General features: G+C 41.9%; 1 protein-coding gene and 1 pseudogene across 15 annotated transcripts in view; both read left to right on the forward strand.

Annotated features, from left to right (window-relative positions):
- Window positions 1-4561: 4561 nt before the first annotated feature.
- On the forward strand, window positions 4562-5007 carry LOC108588112 (10 kDa heat shock protein, mitochondrial pseudogene; annotated as a pseudogene). The gene has a single exon (XR_013526039.1). The product of XR_013526039.1 is annotated as a 10 kDa heat shock protein, mitochondrial pseudogene (transcript).
- A 1420-nt stretch (window positions 5008-6427) lies between these two features.
- Window positions 6428-22998, forward strand: part of NFU1 (NFU1 iron-sulfur cluster scaffold) — a 44630-nt gene continuing 28059 nt past the window's right edge. For 2 of the 14 annotated variants that reach the window (XM_054244867.2, XM_035272376.3), the window contains exons 1-5: window positions 6428-6502; window positions 6911-7110; window positions 11042-11145; window positions 18732-18867; window positions 22887-22953. In XM_054244867.2, coding sequence (XP_054100842.1) covers window positions 6935-7110; window positions 11042-11145; window positions 18732-18867; window positions 22887-22953 — 483 coding nt within the window. In that variant the 5' untranslated portion in view covers window positions 6428-6502; window positions 6911-6934. Of the gene's footprint in view, window positions 6648-6910; window positions 7111-10373; window positions 10492-11041; window positions 11146-18731; window positions 18868-22886; window positions 22954-22998 lie in introns of all 14 variants that reach the window. The other 12 variants (XM_054244870.2, XM_078349156.1, XM_054244871.2 and 9 more) reach the window with 9 other exon arrangements.

Genomic DNA, 22998 nt, shown 5'->3' on the forward strand with positions numbered 1-22998 from the left:
ACAGACCTAGATGTTTTAATGAAACAACTTTTGAATGCCACTTTTGTTTCAAACCCTCTCCCTGAGCCTGAGGCAGAGTTCATGGGGGTTTGTCCAGAAGAGAGTCTGAGCATCTGGGCTCCCTGACCTTTGATCAAACATACGAACTGACTCTTTCCTCAAGAGAGGAATTTTTCCCCAGGATGAATTCTCTCCCAGAAGGCTTCACCATGCCTCCGGTAAATATTTCTCTGTTGCACCTGCCACATCAGCCCAGCAGAAATGCTCAAATCCATCTCATTTCAAGGAAAAACACAGATTAGTCGGCTGACCTCAGATATCACTCCTTGTAGAATGTCAGGAATGAATCTAAAAGTGTTACAGGAGAATAAAGCAACAGCATCATTACAGCTACCTATGTGACAAGTTCAAGGCACTTTTAATGCATTTTCTCTAACACTCAAGCGTTTTCAATAGGTATTGCTTCCTACATTTTACAGATTAGGAAAGCTAGTTCATCCATTCAACAAGGTTTCTTTCGTGTTTTGTTGTTGTTGTTTTTGAGATGGAGTCACGCTCTGTTGCCCAGGCTGGAGTGCAGTGGCACGATCTCAGCTCACTGCAACCTCTGCCTCCAAGGTTCAAGCAATTTTCCTGCCTCAACCTCCCTAGTAGCTGGGACTACAGGCACGTGCCATCATGCCCAGCTATTTTTTTGTATTTTTAGCAGAGACAGGTTTTCACCATGTTAGCCAGGATAGTCTTGATCTCCTGACCTCATAATCCACCCGTCTCAGCCTCCCAAAGTGCTGGGATTACAGGCGTGAGCCACTGTACCTGGCCCTAGAAGGTATTTTCATAGTCCAATGGTATGATCTCCAAAGTTATCAGAAATTTGTATTCAAGAGTACTTGTCAGTCCTTTCCATGAATTTCTTTAAAGAAGAAAATTTCCTTAAAGAAGAATACACACTACTTTTTGAGAAGACTTAAAATAAAACAATTGTTTGTGGATGACAAAGCTCCTAGAACAGCCATGGTTAAACACACAGTTGGCAAGGAAATTTGGTGATTTCTGTGGCACACAACAATTTAACATAATAATTATAATTATTACTGATATTATATGATAAGATATATCAGAATTACAGGAATCTCACACAATTTTGGAACACACATTAACCCAAAGAAAATTAAACACCATTTCACATTCGACAAGGCTTCCTGTCCCCCACATAGCAGTCTATTCCCCTAGTGCTTTTGTTGATTTACACCTCTTCTCCAGGAGCTCCCTGAGACAGAAATTGTTTTGTTCATTTTAATATCACTCCATGAAGGATTTGATCATCTCTGAGTAACAGGAAACCTAATTAAACAGTACTGTGAGCAAATGTTGACCTAAAAGGAAGAAGCTGAGGGAAAATTAATTAATAGAGAATTTATTTGGGCCAAGGTTGAGGACTGTAGCCCTGGTCATGCTTCCAGGTTGTTTTGGAGAGTGCTCTGGGGAACAAAGGAGAGGCTCAACTTTTTAAAGAAAAAGACACAAATCAGGGGAGGAGAACAATTACAAAAGTTGCTCATCAGGCACTCTCATTGGACTTTTTAATTTTTTTCCTTGAGACACAGTCTTACGCTGTCACCCAGGCTGGAGTGCAGTGGTGCAATCACAGCTCACTGCAGCCTCAGCTTCCCAGGCTCAGGTGATTCTCCCACCTTAGCCTTTCAAATAGCTGGCACTGCAGGCATGTGCCACCATGTCTGACTAATTTTTTGTGGAGACAGCATTTGCTGGTAGAGACTCCCAACATGCTGGGATTACAGGCATGAGCCACAGCACCCTGCCCTGATACTTTTTTTTAAAGCTAGTCAATGGGCCTGGTAATTTAAAGGGCTCATCTCCCTCAGATATTCTGCCAGGTGCAGTGGCTCATGCTTGTAATCCCTCCCTGTTTCTCAAGCTGGTCTCAAACTCCTGGGCTCAAGCAATTTGCCTGCCTCGGCCTCCCAACGTGTTGGGATTGTAAGTGTGAGCCACCATGCTCAGCAGGTATTCTTACTGGTTTACAGAAATAACATTGTCAGTGACTGGCTATGCACGTTGAACTGTAGGATGTGTGGCTACCACAGCAGTTTCGCTCTTGTTACCCAGGCTGGAGTGCAGCAGCATAATCATGGCTTAGTGCAGCCTTGACCTCCCTAATTCAAGCAGTCTTTACAGTTTATACCCACTAGGTGCAAGGGAGGCTGAGAAATAGGTTTCTTAAATTGGACTCATTGCTATGTGAACAAAATCAGTGTTCACAGGTAAGGAAGAAGGGAGAAATAGATATTGCAAGGTACCTAGCATTGTCTGCCACAATCCTCAATGGTGCCCAGCAGCAAGAACCCACTGTTGATCAATAGTTATTGAATCAATGAATAGATGTATGAGTAAATGACCTTTTGGTCTTTGGCACATGGTCTGGGAATCTTCTTAGTCAACCAATAAAACATCTTTGCTAAGATATCAGAGAAAACATCAGTTGTCTATCAGTTATGAATGTATGTATGATGGTGCATGTGTGTATGTGTATATGCGTGTGTTATGGGGGTTATAGAGCTATAAGTATCTCAAGTTGTATTTGTTCTTTTTCCTAAAAAGTTGCCCACTCTCTAGTATACGTGGGAAGAAGGAAAAGCTGTTTCACCTCTGCTCCTGGCTGCTGTCCCTAGCTTCACATGCCACTGGATACAGTCTTCTCCATAAAATGCTGCACCCTGGCTTGGCACAGCACCAGGCGAGGGGTGAACTGGAGAGGGCCACCCTTTCCTTCTTGACTTTCCCTTTCTGCTGTATACACAACCATCATACAGGGTGAAAAAGTGTACTGAATTTGACAAAGAGTTGAGATGTCTTCATTCATTCACTCAACAAATTCTTTTTGAACACCTACTGTGTGCCAGGCACTTACTAGGTGCTAAGGATACAAAAGTAAGGAGGCTGATATGTCCCTCACGAGTCTGAGGCAGGAGCATCGCTTCAGCCCAGGAATTCGAGGCTGCAGTCAGCTATGATTGCACCACTGCACTTCAGCCTGGGCGACAGAGTGAGGCCCTTATCTCAAAACGAAAGAAAAACAAGAGAGACTGACACGTCCTTCAGTGAGCTTAGAGTACAGCAGGTGAAAGGATCATTAATCAGTATCCAAATTCATCATTTCAAGTTGTGAGACTGTGCTATGAAAGAAAAGGACAGGGTGTTTTGAGAGAGGGTAACAGAGGAGACAATTTAGATGGAGGTAACAGGGGACCTTAAGGAAGGGGTATTTAGGCCCAGACCTGGGGGACTCAGTACAAGGGAGTTAAGAAAAGAGGAGGGGAAAGGCATTCTCTGTAGGGGGAAGAACTTATGCAAAGGCCCTAAGGGAAAAATAATTTATCATATTTAAGGAATTAAGGATGGGAGTGTGAGAGAGAAAGTGGACAATCTGCTTTCAGACACCTCTTGTGCACACATATACAAGCACACACAGACACACAATTTTATATAAATGAGATCACCCTATACACACTGTTTCTAATCTGCTTTATTTTTATTTAATCTAAGTGATAATAATTGGCAAAAATTAATGTTTTGTTAACCCAGATTTTGCAAGAGAGAGAAACATATTCTGGTGGCTGACAGAAATGCTACTTGGTGAAATTTGTCAATCACAAAAGAAAGGGAAGAGAAGAGGGCCTGGAATGGGGGTCCAAAAAGCACCAACATGGAGGGGTAAGCAGATGAAACCGTGCAAGGGAATCTGGGGAGGACTAACCAAAAAAGTAGCAGGGAAAATAGGGAAAATCTGTGATTCCTGGAAAGCCAAGAAATAAGATTATAAAAGGGAGGGAGAGCTCCTCAGCCTCTGATGTTGTGGAGGTCAAGAAAGGATGGAAAACGGTCCTTGAGGTTAGCAGCAGAGAGCCTGTGGGTGGTCTGACTAGAGCAGGTCCAGGGAATGATGGGACACAGAAGTCTCCTTTCAGTGGCTTGCGGAGTGGAAAGTGAAAAGCTAGAGACTAAGAGTGTAGACAACTTTTTAAAGCCACTTGGCTCTGAAGGGAAGAAAAGAGAGTAGAAGAGGATTTGGGTCTGGGAGGATTTTTCTTATGATGAGGAATCTACACGAGAGGAAACAATGAGGACCGAACATTTGTTCCCAGGTGGAAGAGCCACATTTTATTCTTGATTCAGGGTCAACAAGAGAGTCTTGGACTGTCTCAACCTTGAGGTCTAGAATGGTGGGGTGGGGGTTGGGACAGAGAGAGACCACTGGTGGTTAAAAACAAGTAGGCAACATTGGGAAGCAAACCAAAAGGAGGCACAGCCCACTCAGCGCTGAAACTGCTGCGAGCTGCAGGCCTGAAACTCCACCCACCCTCTTAGATGTGTCTCTGGGCCATAGAAATGACTAGGGTTGTCTTGGGTGTGGTCTCAACCTGTTCATCAACAGGTGTGCTGTCTCCATTCTAGAAACCAGTCCTCTGTCTTCCAGAATTGTGGTTTTAAAATTCAGCAGGTGCTCTCCTTGCCGCGGTGCGCCAGAGTAGAGTAAGAGTCTGAGGCTGAGGGAGTCACGGCAGGACAGGCGTTTAGAAAGTTTCTCCCACTCTTTGACCGAGTATTGGTTGAAAGGAGTGCTACTGAGACTGTAACCAAAGGAGGCATTGTGCTTCCAGAAAAATCTCAAGGAAAAGTATTGCAAGCAACTGTAGTCGCTGTTGGATTGGGTTCTAAAGGAAAGGGTGGAGAGATTCAACCAGTTAGCATGAAAGTTGGAGATCAAGTTCTTCTCCCAGAATATGGAGGCACCAAACTAGTTCTAGATGACAAGGATTACTTCCTATTTAGAGACGGTGACATTCTTGGAAAGTATGTAGACTGAAATAAGTCACTATTGAAATGGCATCAATGTGAAGCTGCCCATTCCACTGAAGTTCTGAAATCTTCCATCATGTAAATAGTTTTCATCTCTCTCTTTTATAATAAACTAATGATAACTGATGACATTTAGTGTCTCCAAAATTGTTTCCTTGTACTGATATAAACATTTCCAAATAAAAATATATAAATGAAAAGAAAAAATAAAAACTAAAATAAAATTCAGCAGGCATCAGAATCCTGGGAAGAGTTTGTTAAAACACTACTAGGCAAGGCTGGGCGTAGTGGCTCACGCCTGTAATCCCAGCACTTTGGGAGGCCGAGGTGAGTGGATCACCTGAGATCAGGAGTTTGAAACCACCCTGACCAACAAAGTGAAACCCCATTTCTAAAAATAAAATAAAAACATTACTAGGCAGGGCAAGGTAACCTAAGAGCTTTTGGAGGCCTAGGTGAGAGGGATCACTTGAGGCCAGCAGTTCAAGAGCAGCCCAGGCAACATAGGGAGACCTCTTCTCTATAAAAATACGACTACTACTAATAATAATAAAAATAGCCAGGCACGGTGGCTCACACTTGTAATCCCAGCGCTTTGGGAAGCTGAAGCTGGAGGATGAATCACTTGAGCCCAGGAGTTGGTTTTGGTGAGCTATGATTGCACTCCTGCTCTCCAGCGTGGGCGACAAATAGATCCCGTCTCTAGAAAAAACAAACGAACAAAAAAAACCAAGTAACAAAAACATTTCTAGTCCCCACCTATAGAGATTCTGCTAAGACTAAAGTGGGGCCCAGGACTTCTAACATGTTCTAACGTGCATTTCTACCGTGTTCTCCTGGCGTTTTTGGCCTCTAGTCCGCACTTTGAGAACCGTTGTTCTAGAGAAAACTGAATTTCCCAGAAAGGTTCTGGAAGAATAGGTAATGGGCTTTGGAACTCTGCTCTGGAAACTAGTCAACGCCCATGTTAATCCAGAAAAGGGCAGCACTGTACCAGCACGTCCTCTGTGCTGGTTGGTCCAAGACGACCGAGTAGCGGGCGACAAGCACAGCCTATGAAGAAGGGTTAGAAACACATCTACATCAGACCCATGGGGAAGAGAAACGCGAGAACCTTTGAGAGGGGATGCTGCGGGGAGTCTTTAGGGGCAGTCACTGAGCTGGGCCTGGAGACTGAGTAGGGTCCTACATGGGGGAATGGGTCAGGTTTAGGGACGAGGAACAGCATTCGAAACCGCAGGACCAGCACCAGTTGAAAAACCTAGCTAGCAGTGAAAGCAAAGTACGGAAACAGCCTGCGTTCAGGGTGCTATGTGAATTAACCAGGGCGCCTGCGCAAACGGCAAAGAGTTTTCCCCCCGCCCCCGCGCCTCTCTCGGTCAGACTGTCGCAGCAGCCCGCAAACCTCCAAGCGCAGGCCGCCGCACTTATCCGCAGCAGCGCCACCCGCAGCCGGTGGGGTGCGCTCTTCCAAGTGGCCGCCCAGCTCCCTGCCAGCCTGCGCCTGCGCAGATCTTTAATGGTTCTGTCGGGGACACCCCTGGGCACTCCGGATTAAGATGGCGGCGGCTGCCAGGCGGGGCTGGGGAGCTGCGGCTGTTGCCGCGGGGCTGCGCAGGCGGTAGGTGACGAGCCTGGAGCTCCGAAAAGGGGTGCGGCTGGGCTTAGCCAGCGGAGCGGTCGCCACCTTGCAGACCCTTTCTTGAGGCGGGTGGGTAGTGCATCTGATGGAGCCGGCGGGTCCGCAGTTCGGGGTGAGCCCTGAGGTGTGTGGCTGTAGGTGCAGAAGCTCGGAGCTTTTGTGGCCTAATCCGGGCTGACTCTGTGGAGCTTTGTGTCGGGCTCAGAGACCCGGTGCTTGAGTCTCTGTAGAGACTGGCTATGGAGCCAGAACGGAGGAGCTGTTTTTAAATCATGTGCCTCTCTGCCCCCAGGCCCTTTGCCAGGTGCATGTCCTCTTTTAAACACAGAATCAAACTGTCACGCAGAAGGGAAGAAAATACCTTGTCTCGTTTCTTCATTTTCCCAGTAAGGCCCTGAAAGAGGAAGTGACATGTCCACGATCACACAGTTTCTAAGTGATGGAACTCCGAAGAGAATTAAGACCCCTAGATGCCCTGCACGCACCACCATTAAGCCCACTCCGTTCCCTTGCTTTTCTTCCCTGAGCCGTACCTTTGAGTTTCACCTTCCAAAGACTTCTCGGAACATTGCTAAGAGGACATTTATGTAGGTGTACCTTGATTTTACTTCTGGAGAAAAAGCCTACAGAGAATTTGCCCTCGAGTAACAGACATTTTAGTGTTAATGATGTATTGAGGTTTAAATGTATATCCTAAAAAGATTTAAGTTGGTAGAAGGATTTTTTGTTAGTTACCTACTGTGTTTGAGTAGACGTCGTCCTTGAATAATGTAATCCACTCTTAACTTAAAAACAAGACTTTAAACCCATATGTCGGAATGTGCTGCTGCTTTGTTCATTCTGCTGCCTTTTCCCTGGGCTGAAGGGACGAGAATATTATTCTTCCAGTGTATTTCCAAATTCCAGTGCATCTGCAGATTCAGGTAGTGAGCTATAGAAAAAGGTATTTTTACCCCAAACCTTGGACTTCACTCGTTTAATTAGAAATTTTGGGGCACCAATTACATAAAATGGTAGCAGCTGCCATTTATTGAGCACTTACTGCATGGCCTGGCACTGGTTTAAGCACTTTACATGGATTTTTGGATTCTTTATGAGGTAGCTGTGAAATTAATTTTGTTGTGAGATGAAGAACTGAGGCCATTGTGCTAGCAGCTAGAAATGAAGACAGTTTCTCCATTTGAGTATGCAGTCTAGCAAGAAAGATATATTAACAAGTCGTAAGTGCTGTAATAGATTCATATAATTTAAAGTGGTGACAGCTCTTACCGGGATCAATACTGTTTGGAGCTAGTGTGGGGAACGGCAGTCAGGACTTCACAGATTATTTGAGTCCCATTCAGTGTTGACTCCGTTGTTCTCTTGAATCCTCAGTGCCAATCCTTTTATCTCTCCAATAGCATCTAAGAAACTGTGGGTTACAGTCCTACAGTATCCTAGTAAAGTAGCTTTGCTTATCAATGGCATATCAGGATTACTGAAGGTAGGAAACAGTTAATCTGTATTCTGTTAATCCTTAATTTGTGCCCACTCATTCTTTTCCACAAGCAGAATTCCAGTTTTGTGAGAGAAAAAAGTGACAGCCATCGTCTGTTGCTTCTTGTCTATTTTAAGCAGAAAATAATTAGATAAATCTTTTTTTTTTTAAGTGATCTTGTGTATGATCACAATTTTTGCCTTTGCAAAAAATTTTAACAGAAAATTGTGACAGTGAAAGACTGTTCTAACCAACCACCATTTTGTCTTTAACCTCTAGACTGCCCATTCCTGGGCTTGGCCAAGCCAACTTTGGGAGACATTTATAGTTCAAATGATAATAGCCCTTCCCCCAAATTAAACCACCTTTATAAAGCTAATGAAAGACCACCAGGTTTGGAGGTTGAGAGGAGCCTGAATTCTACTAAGGTATAGATGTAAATGATTGCCTGCCATTATTCTGGAGGTCATAAGAGTTGCAACTTCCCCAATTACTCCTTCAGACAACACTCTTGTGGAACCTAAGATTAGCCTTTTCAGGTTTTTGCATTTCTCACTGGTCTACCCACAAACAGACTAAGCACTCAGGAGGACCATTTTCCACACCCCAATGATTGCATCCTCAACCAATCAACAGCACCCATTCCCTGGCCTGTCAATCTATCCTTGAAAATCCCTCACCTCAGATTCAGAGAGACTATTTGAGTACTAAAACTCCAGTCTCCCTTTCTGCTGGTCCCGTGTGAATTGAACTCTTCATTGCAATTCCCTTGTCTTAATGAATTAGTAGTATCTGGACAGTGGACAAAATGAACCTATTGGCAATTATAAATGACTCCTGTGCTTAAAATTTTTCCATGGCTCCTATGAAGTGGCAATTGTAATGGATAGCAATGATATTTTCAAGTAAACTGGATTTTAAAGTAAATTGCATTAGGATTCTAAGAATTTTCACTATTAAAGTCTCCTTTTACTTCTTTTTCTAGTACTATTTGCTTTTCTTCCTTTGTTTTCAGTTTGTCAAAGCCATCAAAAATAGCCAATTAAGTTTTCTCTGTAAGAGTGAAGTAAAGTTACTATACTGGGTTAATATGTTTCCATCCAAAAAACATATAAAAGGCAGGGCATGGTGGATCACACCTAGAATCCCAGTGCTTTGGGAGGCCAAAGTGGGAGGATTGCTTGAGCCCAGGAGCTGGAGATCAGTCTGAACAACATAGTGAAAACCCATCTCTACAAAAAGTAAAAAAAAACAGCTGGGCATGGTGGTGCATGCCTGTAGTCTTACCTACTTGGGAGGGTCAGGTGGGAGAATCACTTGAGCCTGGGACATCAAGGCTGCAGTGAACCCTGATCATGCCACCACACTCCAGCATGGGTGACAGAACAAGACCCTGTCTCAGAATAAAACAGGAAAAGCATTATCAAGATTGTTGGCTGCGTAATCTCAGCATTTTGGGATGCGGATGTGGGTGGATCACTTGAAGTCAGGAGTTCAAGATCAGCCTGGCCAACGTGGTGAAACCCTGTCTCTACTAAAACTACAAAAAATAGCCAGGTATGATGGTATATACCTATAATCCCACCTACTAGGAAGGCTGAGGCAAGAGAATCATTTGCACCCAGGTGGAGGTTGCAGTAAGCTGGGATTGCGTCACCACACTTCAGCCTGGGCAACAGAGCAAGACCCTGTCTCAAAAAAAAAAAAAGGACAATATTATTTCTCTCTTTCTTCCTTCCCTCCTTCTCTCCCTGCCTCCCTCCCTCCCCTCCCCTGCCTTCCTCTCTCCCTTCCTTTCCCTCCCTCCCTTCTTTTCTTTTCTCTCTTTTCTTTCTTTCTCTCTCTCTCCTTCCTTTCTTCCTTTTTTCTTTCCTTTTCTTTCTCTCTCTCTCTCTCTTTTTCTTTCTCTTTCTTTCTTGTCTTGCTCTATTGCCCAGACTGGAATGCAATGGTGCAATCTCAGATCGCCACAATCTGAGCCTCCCGGGTTGAAGTGATTCTCCTACCTCAGCCTCCCAAGTAGCTGGGATTACAGGCACCCACCACCAAGCCTGGCTATTTTTTGTATTTTTAGTAGAGACAGGTTTTCACCATGTTGGCCAAGCTCATCTAGAACTCCTGACCTCAGGTGATCCACCTGCCTTGGCCTCCCAAAGTTTTAGGATTACATGCATGAACCACTGTGCCCAGCCCAATAGTATACTTTCTATTAGACTTTGTGAAGTATTGAAATACTTTTCAAAACAGGTAATATGGGTTATGAGAGAGGGAAACATGGAGGGAGACTTTCACTATATATGCTTTTTTCTCTTATCAATTTTGAACCATCTAACTCTATTACCTAGTTCTAATTTTTTTTTTTTTTTTTGACAGAGGCTCGCCCTGTCACCCAGACTGGAGTGCAGTGGTGTGATGTCAGCTCACTGCAACTGCTGCCTCCTGGGTTCAAGCGATTCTCCTATCTCAGCCTCCCGAGTAACTGGGATTACAGGTGCACGCCACCATGCTTGGCTAATTTTTTTAGTATCTTTAGTAGAAAAGGAATTTCACCAAGTTGGCCAGGCTGGTCTCAAACTCCTGACCTCGTGATCAGCCCATCTCAGCCTACCAAAGTGCTGGGATTACAGGCGTGAGCCACTGCGCCCAGCCCCTAGTTCTAAATTTTTTTAAAAAAGAAAAAAGCTTATAGTCTTTGCTTCCTTTGTGCATAACTGAGAGTCTAGGACTACAGGTTATCAGTTACTAATGTAGATACAATTCTGTTTCTTATACCTGGATGCAGTATCATCCCATGCATAGCCAGTTATCAAGGGTAGGAATTTCCATGTGAGCTCTGTCTGATTTTGAATTGTTTGTAGATATTGCTTGCCTAAGTAAGTGGAAATAATGTAGATGAAAAATGAAAAGTCAGCTCTCTAATTATTTCTATTGCTGGTTATGTTTAAATTTTACATAGGTCTTTTTTATACATGAGAAGTAGAAACTGACTTTAAAAGATTAGAGCTCTTAAAATGTCATTCATTATGTGTTTTTAAATGTAGGTTCTGTCACATGTTGAAGAATCCATACACCATTCAGAAACAGCCTCTGCATCAATTTGTACAAAGACCACTTTTCCCACTACCTGCAGCCTTTTGTAACCCAGGTAAAATTTCACCTCTTTTATAGCAATTATGTTTCAGAAACTAATGGAACTGTGCTGGGATTTTGTGGATCATAAAGGATAAGAATATGTACATTTTCTATTTAGAAGCCTTTAGAAAGAATATTGAGAAAAAAGCTGTATTTTTCTTATAGGCTTCTAAGTAGAAAATTTATTTGCAAGGACATTGTCCAGTAGATGTATGAAATCTCAGTATCTTGTATAACACATTCCCTGCAGCACAAGAGTTGCTCAATAAACGATAATGAAAATATTGTAGAAAGAAGTTAAAATCTGACTGGGTATGTTGGCTCATGCCTGTAATCCCACTGCTTTGGGAGGCTGAGGCAGATGGATCGCTTGACCCCAGGAGTTTCAGACCAGCCTAGGCAACACAGTGAAACCCTGTCTCTACAAAAAATACAAAAAAATAGCAGGGCATGGTGGTGTCCCAGCTGCTTGGGAGGCTGAGGTGGGATTATCACTTTAGGCCGGGAATTCAAGCTTGCAAGTGAGCTGTGATCATACCACTGTGCTCCAGCATGGGTGGCAAGTGGAACCCTGTCTCAAAAAGAAGTTTCAAATGGGGGTTGTGTTTCAAATAATTCCATGTGTTTCAAGCTACTGCTTTTTTTTTTTTTTTTATAAGAATACCCCTAAAATTAGTAAATTTATGGCTTTTATCCAGACCTTAGAACACAGGGTTTTGATGTGGTAAAAAAGTACGTTCAAAAAAAAGAAAAACTGTTTTGAAAAATTAATTACTATGGTTTTGTTAATAATCTTGATTGCTAACAAGATATATACTTTGATTTTCTTTAATATGGGAAATAGATATAAGGAAATGATTTGAAAATAATTTGAAGTGTGATGACTATAATGTAGAGTTAAGGAAGCTTAAGGGGAGAGGGTGTGTGTGTCTACATATGTGTATGTATGTAAATGTATACTCATATGTGTTATGGAGCTGTAAGCATATAAATTCAGCTTCTCCTTTCCATCACTAGCTTGAACCCATTCCTGTGGCCATACTCTGGAAGGTGGCTGATTCTGGCTAAAAGCATGAGTTAAATCAGGGTAGACCTTACCCTTTCTGTAGCCAGGGGCTAGAAGAGGAACACATTCCTGCAGGCTTGCCTGACTCCTTGAATCATAGAAGAGTTTAGATGTAAATATTGTAAATACTGAGTAACCCAGTCCCTTAAACCACTTTAATTAGACTTTTAAACTTTGTAAGACTGAAATACATGGTCATAAAGGCTTTTCAAATTGGAAACCCATTAATTTTAGTCATTGATATTGACTTTAAGCACACTAATCTGTATTTCGGGGGAGTTTACATCTACCTACTTAGGTACCTGTTAGTACCAAGCATAATAGGAAGAAATAGACTGGGTGTGGTGGCTCATGCCTGTAATCCCAACACTTTGAGAGGCTGAGGCGGGCAGATCCCTTGAGCCCAAGAAATTTGAGACCAGCCTCAGCAACATTGTTAAACCCTGTCTCTACAAAAAAAATTTAAAAATTACCTGGGCCTGGTGGTGCGTGCCTGTAGTCCCAGCTACTCAGGAGGCTGAGATGGGAAAATCACTTGAGCCTGGGAGGTCGAGGCTGCAGAGAGCTGTAATCATGCCACTGCACTTCAGCCTGGGCAGCAGAGTGAGACACTGTCTCCAAAAAAAAAAAAAAAAAAAAGGAAGAAATATATTTTATCATTCTATCCTGTTGTAACTCTCATGACATTTTCATGAGCATGTTTCTGGGAGTCATTTTTGAAATTACCAAATTAAACCCAATTGAGACTGTAATTGGAATGATTTTATTAAATACCTATCCAAATTTGGTGTTTTTTTATTTTAAGCAGGATCTCACTATGTTGCCTAGGCTGAAGGGCAGTGGTGTGATCTCGCTGTAACCTCTGCCTCCCGGGCTCCAGCCATCCTCCCACCTCAGCCTCCCCAGTAGCTGGGACTACAGGTGTGTACCACCACACCCAGTTAATTTTTGTATATTTTGTAGAGATGAGGTTTTACTACATTACTTAGGCTGGTCTCCAGCACCAGAGCTCAAGTAACCTGCCTGGTTCAGCAATTGAAAGTGCTGGGATTACAGGCATGAGCCACTGTGCCCAGCCTCAGATTAGTTTTTTAGTAATAGCTTTATTTATTGTCAAAAGTAATAAGTTCTGTGGTGATGTCATTCATTTTCATATTTTCTACTTTAGACAGTATACAGTATATGCTCTTGACTTTTCTTTTTTTGCATTTGTAGTTTTTACCCTCAAGGATTTCTAAAAGTTTTTCTTTCTGCAGGTATAGTTTTTCTCAAATTGATTGGATTTCTAAAAGTTTTTCTTTCTGCAGGTATAGTTTTTCTCAAATTGATTGAGTAGAATAAAGCCAGATTTTTTTTTTTTTTGTCTTGGCTCACTGCATCCTCTACTTCCTGGGCTCAAGCAGTCTGCTTGCCTCATCCTCCCATATAGCTGGGATTATAGACACATGCCACTGCAACTGACCAATTTTTGTATTTTTTTGTAGAGACAGGCTCTCTGTTTCCCAGACTGGTCTCGAACTTTTGACCTCAAGTGATCCTCCTGCCTTGGCCTCCCAGAGTGCTGGGATTATAGATGTGAGCTGATGTACCCAGCCAAAGACAGATTTAATTCTTCAAATACTGGCAAAGTACTGTGTGCAGATTTTGGTTAGCAATAAATTATTAATACAAGCTGCAATAAATGATTGATTCAGAACCAGAGTTAGATTATTTACAGAAGGGTTGGCAGCCCTTTCTTTAATGTGTCATTGAAAAATCATTCCCTTGTAGCACAGATTTTCAGAAGAATATCTTGCTGGAAATATACATATTTTAAAGGAAGCACTTGAACATTGAGGTTATTTTTTCATTTTTTAGGATTTGCCTGGTATCTGATTAGGACAGTGACTTAAGCAAAATGTATGGGAGTTCACTTTCAATTTTTTCTTTATCCACGAAATGGTTTCATATCAGCTAGCTGGAATTGCATGGCAGAGTGCAAAAATGACTCTCAGTTGTCAAATTAGAACCTTTTCCCTAATGGCTAAGAAAAGCATTTTTGTGCCAACCATATGTTTTGCCAAATTTAATCTCTTTCAAATTTAAAATAAAACTGTTGCTTTTTGATATTCTCTCTCCTAAAACAGGCAATATGAAAATTAGAACAGAAAGACTGATTTTAAATGTGTTTTCCTATTTCGCTTGGCAGTGTTAGATGAGGATTAGCCGTATGTACAGTGGCTAAAAGAGTCAGCACCTAGAAAATTGTCCACCTTTGAATCCTGGCTCTGTCACTTAGTAGCTTAGTGACCTTTAGTTTCCTTATTATAAAATAAGATAAAAACAGTATCTTGTTGAGAGGATGTAAGGATTAAATGATCTAATACATGTAAAGTGCTTAGCACCCTGCCCAGCACATGATAGACACTGAGTAATTTTTTATTTTTTTGAGACGGAGTCTTGCTCTGTTGCTCAGGCTAAAGTGCGTGGTGGCTCGATCTCAGCTCGCTGCAAACTCTATCTCCTTGGTTCAAGCAATTCTCTTGCCTCAGTCTCCTGGGTAGCTGGGATTACAGGTGCATATTACCATGCCTGGCTAATTTTTGTATTTTTACTGGAGACAGGGTTTCACCATGTTGACCAGGCTGGTTTTGAACTCCTGACCTCAGGTGATCTGCCCGCCTCAGCCTCCCAAAGTGCTGGAATTACAGGCATGAGCCACTGTGCCTGGCCAGGCACTGAATGAATTTTAACTATTATATCCTATTGTCAATCTATTTAAATATACTCCTGTAGGATGGAGGATTTCTTCTTACTCAGAAGGTTCATTTTACTTTTTTTGAGATGGAGTCTGGCTCTGGGTCACCCAGGCTGAAAGGCAATGACGTGATCTGGGGCGATTCTCGTGCCTTAGCCTCCTGAGTAGCTGGGATTACAGGTTCCTGCCACCATGCCCAACTAATGTTTGTATTTTTAGTAGAGACAGGGTTTTATCATGTGGGTCAGGCTGGTCTTGAATGTCTGACCTCAGGTGATCCCTGCCTGCCTTGGCCTCCCAAAGTGCTGGGATTATGGAGTGAGCCACTGCTTTTTTTTTTTTTTAACTGAATCTCACTTGTTTGCCCAGGCTGGAGTACAGTGGCACACTCTTGGCTTACTGCAACCTCTGCCTCCTGGGTTCAAGTGATTCCCCTGCCTCAGCTGCCTGAGTAGCTGGGACTACAGATGCACGCCACCACACCCAGCTGATGTTTGTATTTTTAGTAGAGATAGGGTTTCACCAGGTTAGCCAGGCTGGTCTCAAACTCCTGACCTCATGACCCACCTACTTCAGCCTCCCAAAGTGCTGGAATTACAGGCATGAGCCACCATGCCTGGCCTTCTTTTTTTTTGAGACAGTTTCGCTGTTTTTGCCCAGGCTGGATTGCAATGTTGCAATCTCAGTTAACTACAACCTCCTCCTCCCAGGTTCAAGTGACTCTTCTGCCTCAGCCTCCCAAGTAGCTGGGATTACAGACACCTGCCACCATGCTCAGTTAATTTTGTATTTTTAGTAGAGACGGGGTTTCAACATGTTAGCCAGGCTGGTTTCGAACTCCTGATCTCAGATGATCCACCAGCCTCAGCCTCTCAAAGTGCTGGGATTACAGGTGTGATCCACCATGCACCAGATAGAAGATTCCTTTTCTTTTATTTCTTTTTTTTTGAGACAGAATCTCTATTGCCCATGCTGGTGTGCAATGATGAGATAACCTCCGCCTCCCAAGTTCATGCAATTCTCCTGCCTCAGCCTCCTGAGTAGCTGGGATTACAGGCACGTGCCATCACTTCCAGCTAATTTTTGTATTTTTTTAGTAGAGAGGGGGTTTCACTATGTTGGCCAGACTGGTCTCGAACTCCTGACCTCAGCTGATGCACCTGCTTGACCTCCCAAAGTGCTGGGATTACTGGTGTGAGCCACTGCCCCTGGCCAGAAGGTTCATTTTCCATAATGAATAATCAGGTCTGTTTAATAGTTTTAAAACTATTAAAACACCAGTGCTGTATTTTTGTCCTGCAAGCTGTTGTCATAATAGCAAGATAGGAAATTAAAGATTCTGTTATATCTTTATTGCTTTAGTGAATTCATTCTCAATCTAAACATGGTCCTAGAAAAAATCATGAGAATAGAGTTGGCCAGGTGCAGTGGCTTGTGACTGTAATCCCAGCACTTTGGGAGGACAAGGTGGGTGGATCACCTGAGGTCAAGAGACTGAGACCAGCCTGGCCAACATGGTGAAACCCTGTCTCTACTAAAACATAGCCCGGCGTGGTGGTGCGTGCCTGTAGTCCCAGCTACTCAGGAGGCTAAAGCAGGAAAATCGCTTGAACCTGGGAGGTGAAGGTTGCAGTGAGCTGAGGTAGTGCCACTGCACTCCAGCCTGGCGACAGACTAAGACTCTGTCAAAAACAAACAAACAAACAAACATTAGCTGGTTATGATGGCACGTGCCTGTAATCTCAGCTACTCAGGAGGCTGAGACGGGAGAATTGTTTGAACTCGGAAGGTGCATGTTGCAGTGAGCTGAGATCACGTCACTGCACTCCGGCCTGAGCAACAGAGCAAGACTTGTCTCAAAAAAAGAAGTCTCTAATGATATCTTTTAGGACAGGCACAGTGTCTCATGCCTTTAATCCCAGCACTTTGGGAGACTAAGGGAGGCGGATCCCTTGAGGCCAGGAGTTTGAGACCAGCCTGGCCAACATTGCAAAACCCAGTCTTCTACAAAAAATACAAAAATTAGCTGGGTGTGGTGGTGCACACCTGTAGTTCCAGCCACTCAGGAGCCTGAGGCATGAGAATGGCTTGAACCCAGAACACGGAGGTTGTAGTAAGCTGAGACTATGCCACTGTACTTTAGCTTGGGCAACAGTGTGAGACCTTGTCTCATTGAAAAAAAAAAAAAAAAGGTATCTTTTAAATATTCCAGGAAGTAAATTGCATGGATTTATGCCTATGTTGTATTTTGTTATGTTACTTACTGAATCATTAGGCAACTTAATTTAATACCTCTTAGCCTTAGTGTCTTCGTTTGTAAAATGGCAATAAGAGTTTCTTCTTTATAGGGTTATTAAAGGTATACATACAGTTAAAGCACTTGGGCCAGGCCACGATGGCTCCTGCCTATAATCCCAACACTTTGGGATGCTGAAGTAGGTAGATCACTCAAGGCCAGGAGTTTGAGACCAGCCTGGGCAACATGGTGAAACCCAGTTAAAAAAAATTAGGCTAAGCATGGTGACTCACACCTGTAATCCCAGCACTTTGGGAGGCTGAGGTGGGTGGATCGCCTGAGGTGAGGAGTTGGAGATCAGCTGGGCCAACATGGGAAAACCTCATCTCTGTTAAAAATACAAAAATTAGCCAATGTGGTGATGCATGCCTGTAATCCATGCTACTCTAGGGCTGAGGCAGGAAAATCTCTTGAACCTGGGAGGCGGAGGTTGCAGTGAGCCAAGATCTCACAACTTAAAAAAAAAAAATTAACTAATTAAAAATAAATAAAGCACTTGGCCCCAGAGCTGGATATGATGGCTTACACCTCTAATCCCAGCACTTTACTTTGGGAGGCCAAGGTGGGAGGATCACGTGCGGTCAGGAGTTTGAGACTAGCCTGAGCAACATTGGGAGACTCCACCTCTACACAAACTTTTTTTAAAAAAGCCTTTGGCCCTGTATTTGGCATATAATAAGCACATAATAAATATGTATTATTATTATTATTATAAACTGCTAACTTTATTGTCTTTAAAGCAATGATGGCACTTTGGAAAGAGAATGTAACATTTTACTGTATTAATATCATAGCAATAAGTGATCTATGATTATGATAGCCATTGGTATGAAGTCACCAAATAGAATATATATAGGACTCCTGAATTATGAATATATATAAGACTTAGGTGTAGACTATTTCTGGAATCTGTTTCATAACACAACTGTTTAAATAATCAGTATTGGCTGGGCACAGTGCTCACATTCGAATCTCAGCACTTTGAAAGTGTGAGGTGGGAGGATCATTTGAGTCCAGGAATTTGAGACCAGCCTGGGCAACATAGTGAGACTCTGTCTGTACCAAACAAACAAACACAAAAATTAACTAGGCATGATTTAAGCTGAATAAATAGCTGGGACTTCAGGTGTGCACCATCACACCTGAAGTCCCAGCTATTTATTCAGCTTAAATAGGAGGATTGCTTGAACCCAGGAATTTGAGGTTGTAGTAAACTGTGATTGTGCCACTGTACTCCAGCCTGGGCAACAGAGCAAGACCCTGTCTAAAACAATAACAAAAAAAAAAAAAACCAAGAGTATTAATAGACAACTGTATGCACTTAAATATAGTGATATATGTCTTTGTTATTTTTATAAATGCTTTGTCAGGACAATAAAGCCCTGGGTTTTCCCCCAGTTTTTCTTATTTCTTCTGGTTCTCTGCAAATGAGCACTTCATACTCCATAAACTTGTTAACTATTTTTTCTAGAATAACATTTTCTTCTTTTTCTTTTTTAGTAAGATACATGTTTATTCAAACACAAGATACCCCAAATCCCAACAGCTTAAAGTTTATACCAGGAAAACCAGTTCTTGAGACAAGGACCATGGATTTTCCCACCCCAGCTGCAGCATTTCGCTCCCCTCTGGCTAGGTATATTACAGTTTTCATTTGCTTTTGCCAAGAAACATAAATAACTGACTTTGGGGTTAAGACAACCTTATTTAACTGTTGCCTTTCTATGTGTACTGTATTTTTTTAAGTGTAGAAAATAATTTTTTTTCTTTTCAGATAAGAGATTTTTTGAAAAATGCCTGTTGCAGCGACTCACGCCTGTAATCCTAACATTTTGAGAGGCCAGCGTGGGAGGATTGCTTGAGTCCAGGAGTTTGAGACCAGCCTGCACAGCATAGAGAGACCCAATCTCTACCACACACACACACACACCCATACACTCATCTCTGCCCCGCCCCCCACACATCCATCTCTGCCACACACACACCCCCACACATAGATTTAGCTGGGTGTGGTGGTGTGCACCTCTGGTCTCAGCTACACAGGAGACAGAGATAGTAGAATTGCTTGAGTCTGCGAGGTCGAGGTTGCAGTGAGCCATGTTAGTGCCACTGTGCTCCAGCCTGGGCAACAGAGTGAGACCCTGTCTCAAAAAACCCCAAAAATGTTGAGGAGGCTGAGGAGCAGGGGATCACTTGAGCTCAGGAGTTTGAGACCAGCCTGGGTAACATGGTGTAACCCTGTATACAAAAAATACAAAAATTAGCTGAGTGTGGTGGTATGTGTCTGTAATCCTAGCTACTAAGGAGGCTGAGGTGAGAAGATCACTTAAGCTCAGGAGGTTGAGGAAACAATGAGCTGTGATGCCATGATTGTGCCACTGCATTCGAGCCTGAGCAACAGAGTGAGACCCTGTCTCAAAAAAGAAAAGAAAAATGAGAGTTGATATTAAAAAAATCTTTCTCCTGAAAAGTGATATATTTGAGAGATCTAGCTCATGAATAAATAAAAACATATTGTTACTTAAGAAAAAATATTCATCAAATTGATAAATATGGTAAATTTCCATTTCAGATCTTTAGAAATCTGATTTTTAAGAATAATGAGAACTTGCTTATTTTATTCATAAGGGTAGTTGAATTTGTAGATGTTTCAAGATGGAGTAATTTATAAAATACTCTTCAGAACTATGAATGAAAATGAGTCAGTGGAGACAGTTTTAAAATTTACCAGATAAAGGCATGTTTAAACCAGTAGTTCCCCCCTTATCTGTGGTTTCACTTTCCCTGGTTTTAGTTACCCCAAGATCAGCCATAGTCTAAAAATATTAAATGGAAAATTTCAGAAATAAACAATTCATCTGTTTTAAATTGTGCTGCCTTTCTGAGTAGCATGGTGAAATCTTTCGCTGTCCTCCCCAAGGCATAAATTATCCCTTTTCTGGAATATCCATGCCATATACACTATCCGTCTGCCTGTGTCCTTCCCTCTGCTGATCCCTCCCTCCCTCCTGCCCTGCCTCTGCTGCACCATTAGTCACTTAGTAGCCATCTCTTGCAGTAGTAGCTGGCATATTGTTATAATTGTTCTATTTTATTATCAGTTGTTAATCTCTTTTTGTGCCTAATTTATAAATTAAACTTTATCATAGGTATATATGTATAGGCAAAAAACAGTACTTGCAGGGTTCAATACTGTGTATGGTTTTAGGGATCCACTGGGGCCTTGGAACATCTCCCTGAGGATAAGAGGGATGGATGTTAGAGATGATAAAGCACAAATGATAAAATTGTTGGAATTAACCTCTTTTTAACTGGTAGTTAAAAATAAGGAATATTAGAGTCATTTAGCATCAGTTGAAATTTTTGGGAACTGAAGCCTCAATCTGATTGCCAGGAATACTCAGAAAACAGCTTAGGTAATGGGGAAAAAACTACTTCTATACATATAGCCATTTTATATGTCTCATTTAAGGAACCTAGGGATTTGCTAAGCTCTGTAATAGTTTTAAAAATTTATAATTAATAAGTACTTTTTTTTTTACTTAAACTTATCGGTTCTCATAATATACCTTAGAGTATTTATTTTTCATATTTTATTTTTTACTTTTTATTTATTTTTTGAGGTAAGGTTACACTCCTGTCACCCAGGCTGGAGTATGATGACGCGATCTTGGCTCCCTGCAACCTCCATCTCCTAGGTCCAAGCTATTCTTCTGCCTCAGCCTCCCAAGTAGTTGGGACTATAAACATGTGCCACCTCACCTAGCTAAATTTGGTATTTTTTGTAGAGACTAGGTCTCATCATGTTGCTCAGGCTAGTGGTCTTAGACTCCTGAGCTCAAGTAACCTGTCCTTCTCGCCCTCCAAAGTGCTGGAATTACAGGCTGTTTTTCATACTTTTTTGATATAAGCCACAGTAAAAAATATTTTACATTATGTGTGTGTATGTGTGAGATACAAATGTTTGATGGGATAATTTTCACTTTTTTTTCCCCCTTACAATGGGTAATAGAGCTTATATTTCCTTTCTTCATCTCTTTTTGTTGTTCTGTTTTATTTTATTAAATAAAACCCTGTCACTACATATTTGATTCCACAACTCACTACTGGGTTTGAAAAACACTACCCTAGAAGTTACTTGCATATGTAACCAAGCTGTGTGGAGGGATGTTTTTACTGTCATAGAAGGACATCTGAGACATACAAGTGAAGAAAGCAACTTGCAGAACAGTGAGTCCAATAAGATATTACATATATAAAAACAAAAACCACAGAACAACAAATGCACTGACAAAAAGATCTGGAAGAATACGTACGAAACTAATAACAGGATTTGGATAGGGGTGGTCAAGGGGCATTTAAACTTTATTATTTGAAACATTTACATCAAGAATGAGTTCATATTTTGTATTAACAAATATAAAAGTAGCCGGGTGTAATCCCAGCACTTTGGGAGGCCAAGGCGGGTGGATCACAAGGTCAAGAGATTGAGACCATTCTGGTCAAGTTGGTGAAACCCCGTCTCTACTAAAAATACAAAAAATTAGCTGGGCATGGTGGCGCATGCCTGTAATCCCAGCTACTCAGGAAGCTGAGGCAGGAGAATTGCCTGAACCCAGGAGGCGGAGGTTGTAGTGAGCTGAGATTGCGCCATTGCACTCCAGCCTGGGTAACGAGCGAAACTCCATCTCAAAATAAATAAATAATATAAAAGTAAAAAAGCCCCATTTCAGCTATAGATTAGTTAAAGATTATTTCTGTCAGATGTTCGGTTGGCAGAAATCTCTTTTCAAATTAGTCTTTTGGAAATAGTCTATTAAGGCCAGTCGTTGTAGCTTATACCTTTAATCCCAGTACTTTAGGATGCCAAGGCGGGTGGATCACCTGAGGTCAGACATTCAAGACCAGCCTGGCCAACATGGTGAAACCCCGTCTCTATTAAAAATATAAAAATTAGCTGGGCATGGTGGCATATACCTGTAATCCCAGCTACTTGGGAGGCTGAGGTAGGAGAATGGCTTGAACCCAGGAGGTAGAGGTTGCAGTGAGCCGAGATCATGCCACTGCATTCCAGCCTGGGTGACAGAGAGAGACTCCGTCTCAAAAGAAAAAAAAAAAGAAAGAAAATAGCCTGTTTAGTGCCTAGTACAGTGCCTGGCACTTAATTGGTGTCAAATTATTTGTTGAATGAATGATTGATTGTATGGATATGATAGTCTATTCATTCACCAGGTGGTGGACATTTCCATATTTTTGTGTATGTGTGGCTATTTTATTTATTTTTTATTTTTCCTTAGTTCACATTTTTTAATAACATGGCACAGTTTACATTACACAAGAAGTCTCCGCCGATGAGAACATACTGAAGATTCAGTTGCTTCACTTTTCTTTGTGGCTATTTTAAATGAAGCTGCTATAAAGATTTATGTACAAGTCTTGGTGGAGCATGTGTTTTCATTTCTTTTGGGTATATACCTAGGAGTGGGATTGCTACATCATAGAGTAGGACTATGAAACAAAATTGGCCATGAGTTGATAATTGCTGAAGCTGCAAAGGATATGTGGAGAGTTTTTCACTTTTCTCTACTTTTGTGTATGTTTAAACTTTTCCATATTCAAGCATTTTATTATCTCTTATTTTTTCTTTATTTGCAGGCAGTTATTTAGGATTGAAGGAGTAAAAAGTGTCTTCTTTGGACCAGATTTCATCACTGTCACAAAGGTAAACATCAGATTATATAAAATAAGACTTGAAATAGTTTTTGTT

The sequence above is a fragment of the Callithrix jacchus genome, chromosome 14 (genome assembly GCF_049354715.1).
Source record: "Callithrix jacchus isolate 240 chromosome 14, calJac240_pri, whole genome shotgun sequence".
Classification (NCBI taxonomy): domain Eukaryota; kingdom Metazoa; phylum Chordata; class Mammalia; order Primates; family Cebidae; genus Callithrix; species Callithrix jacchus.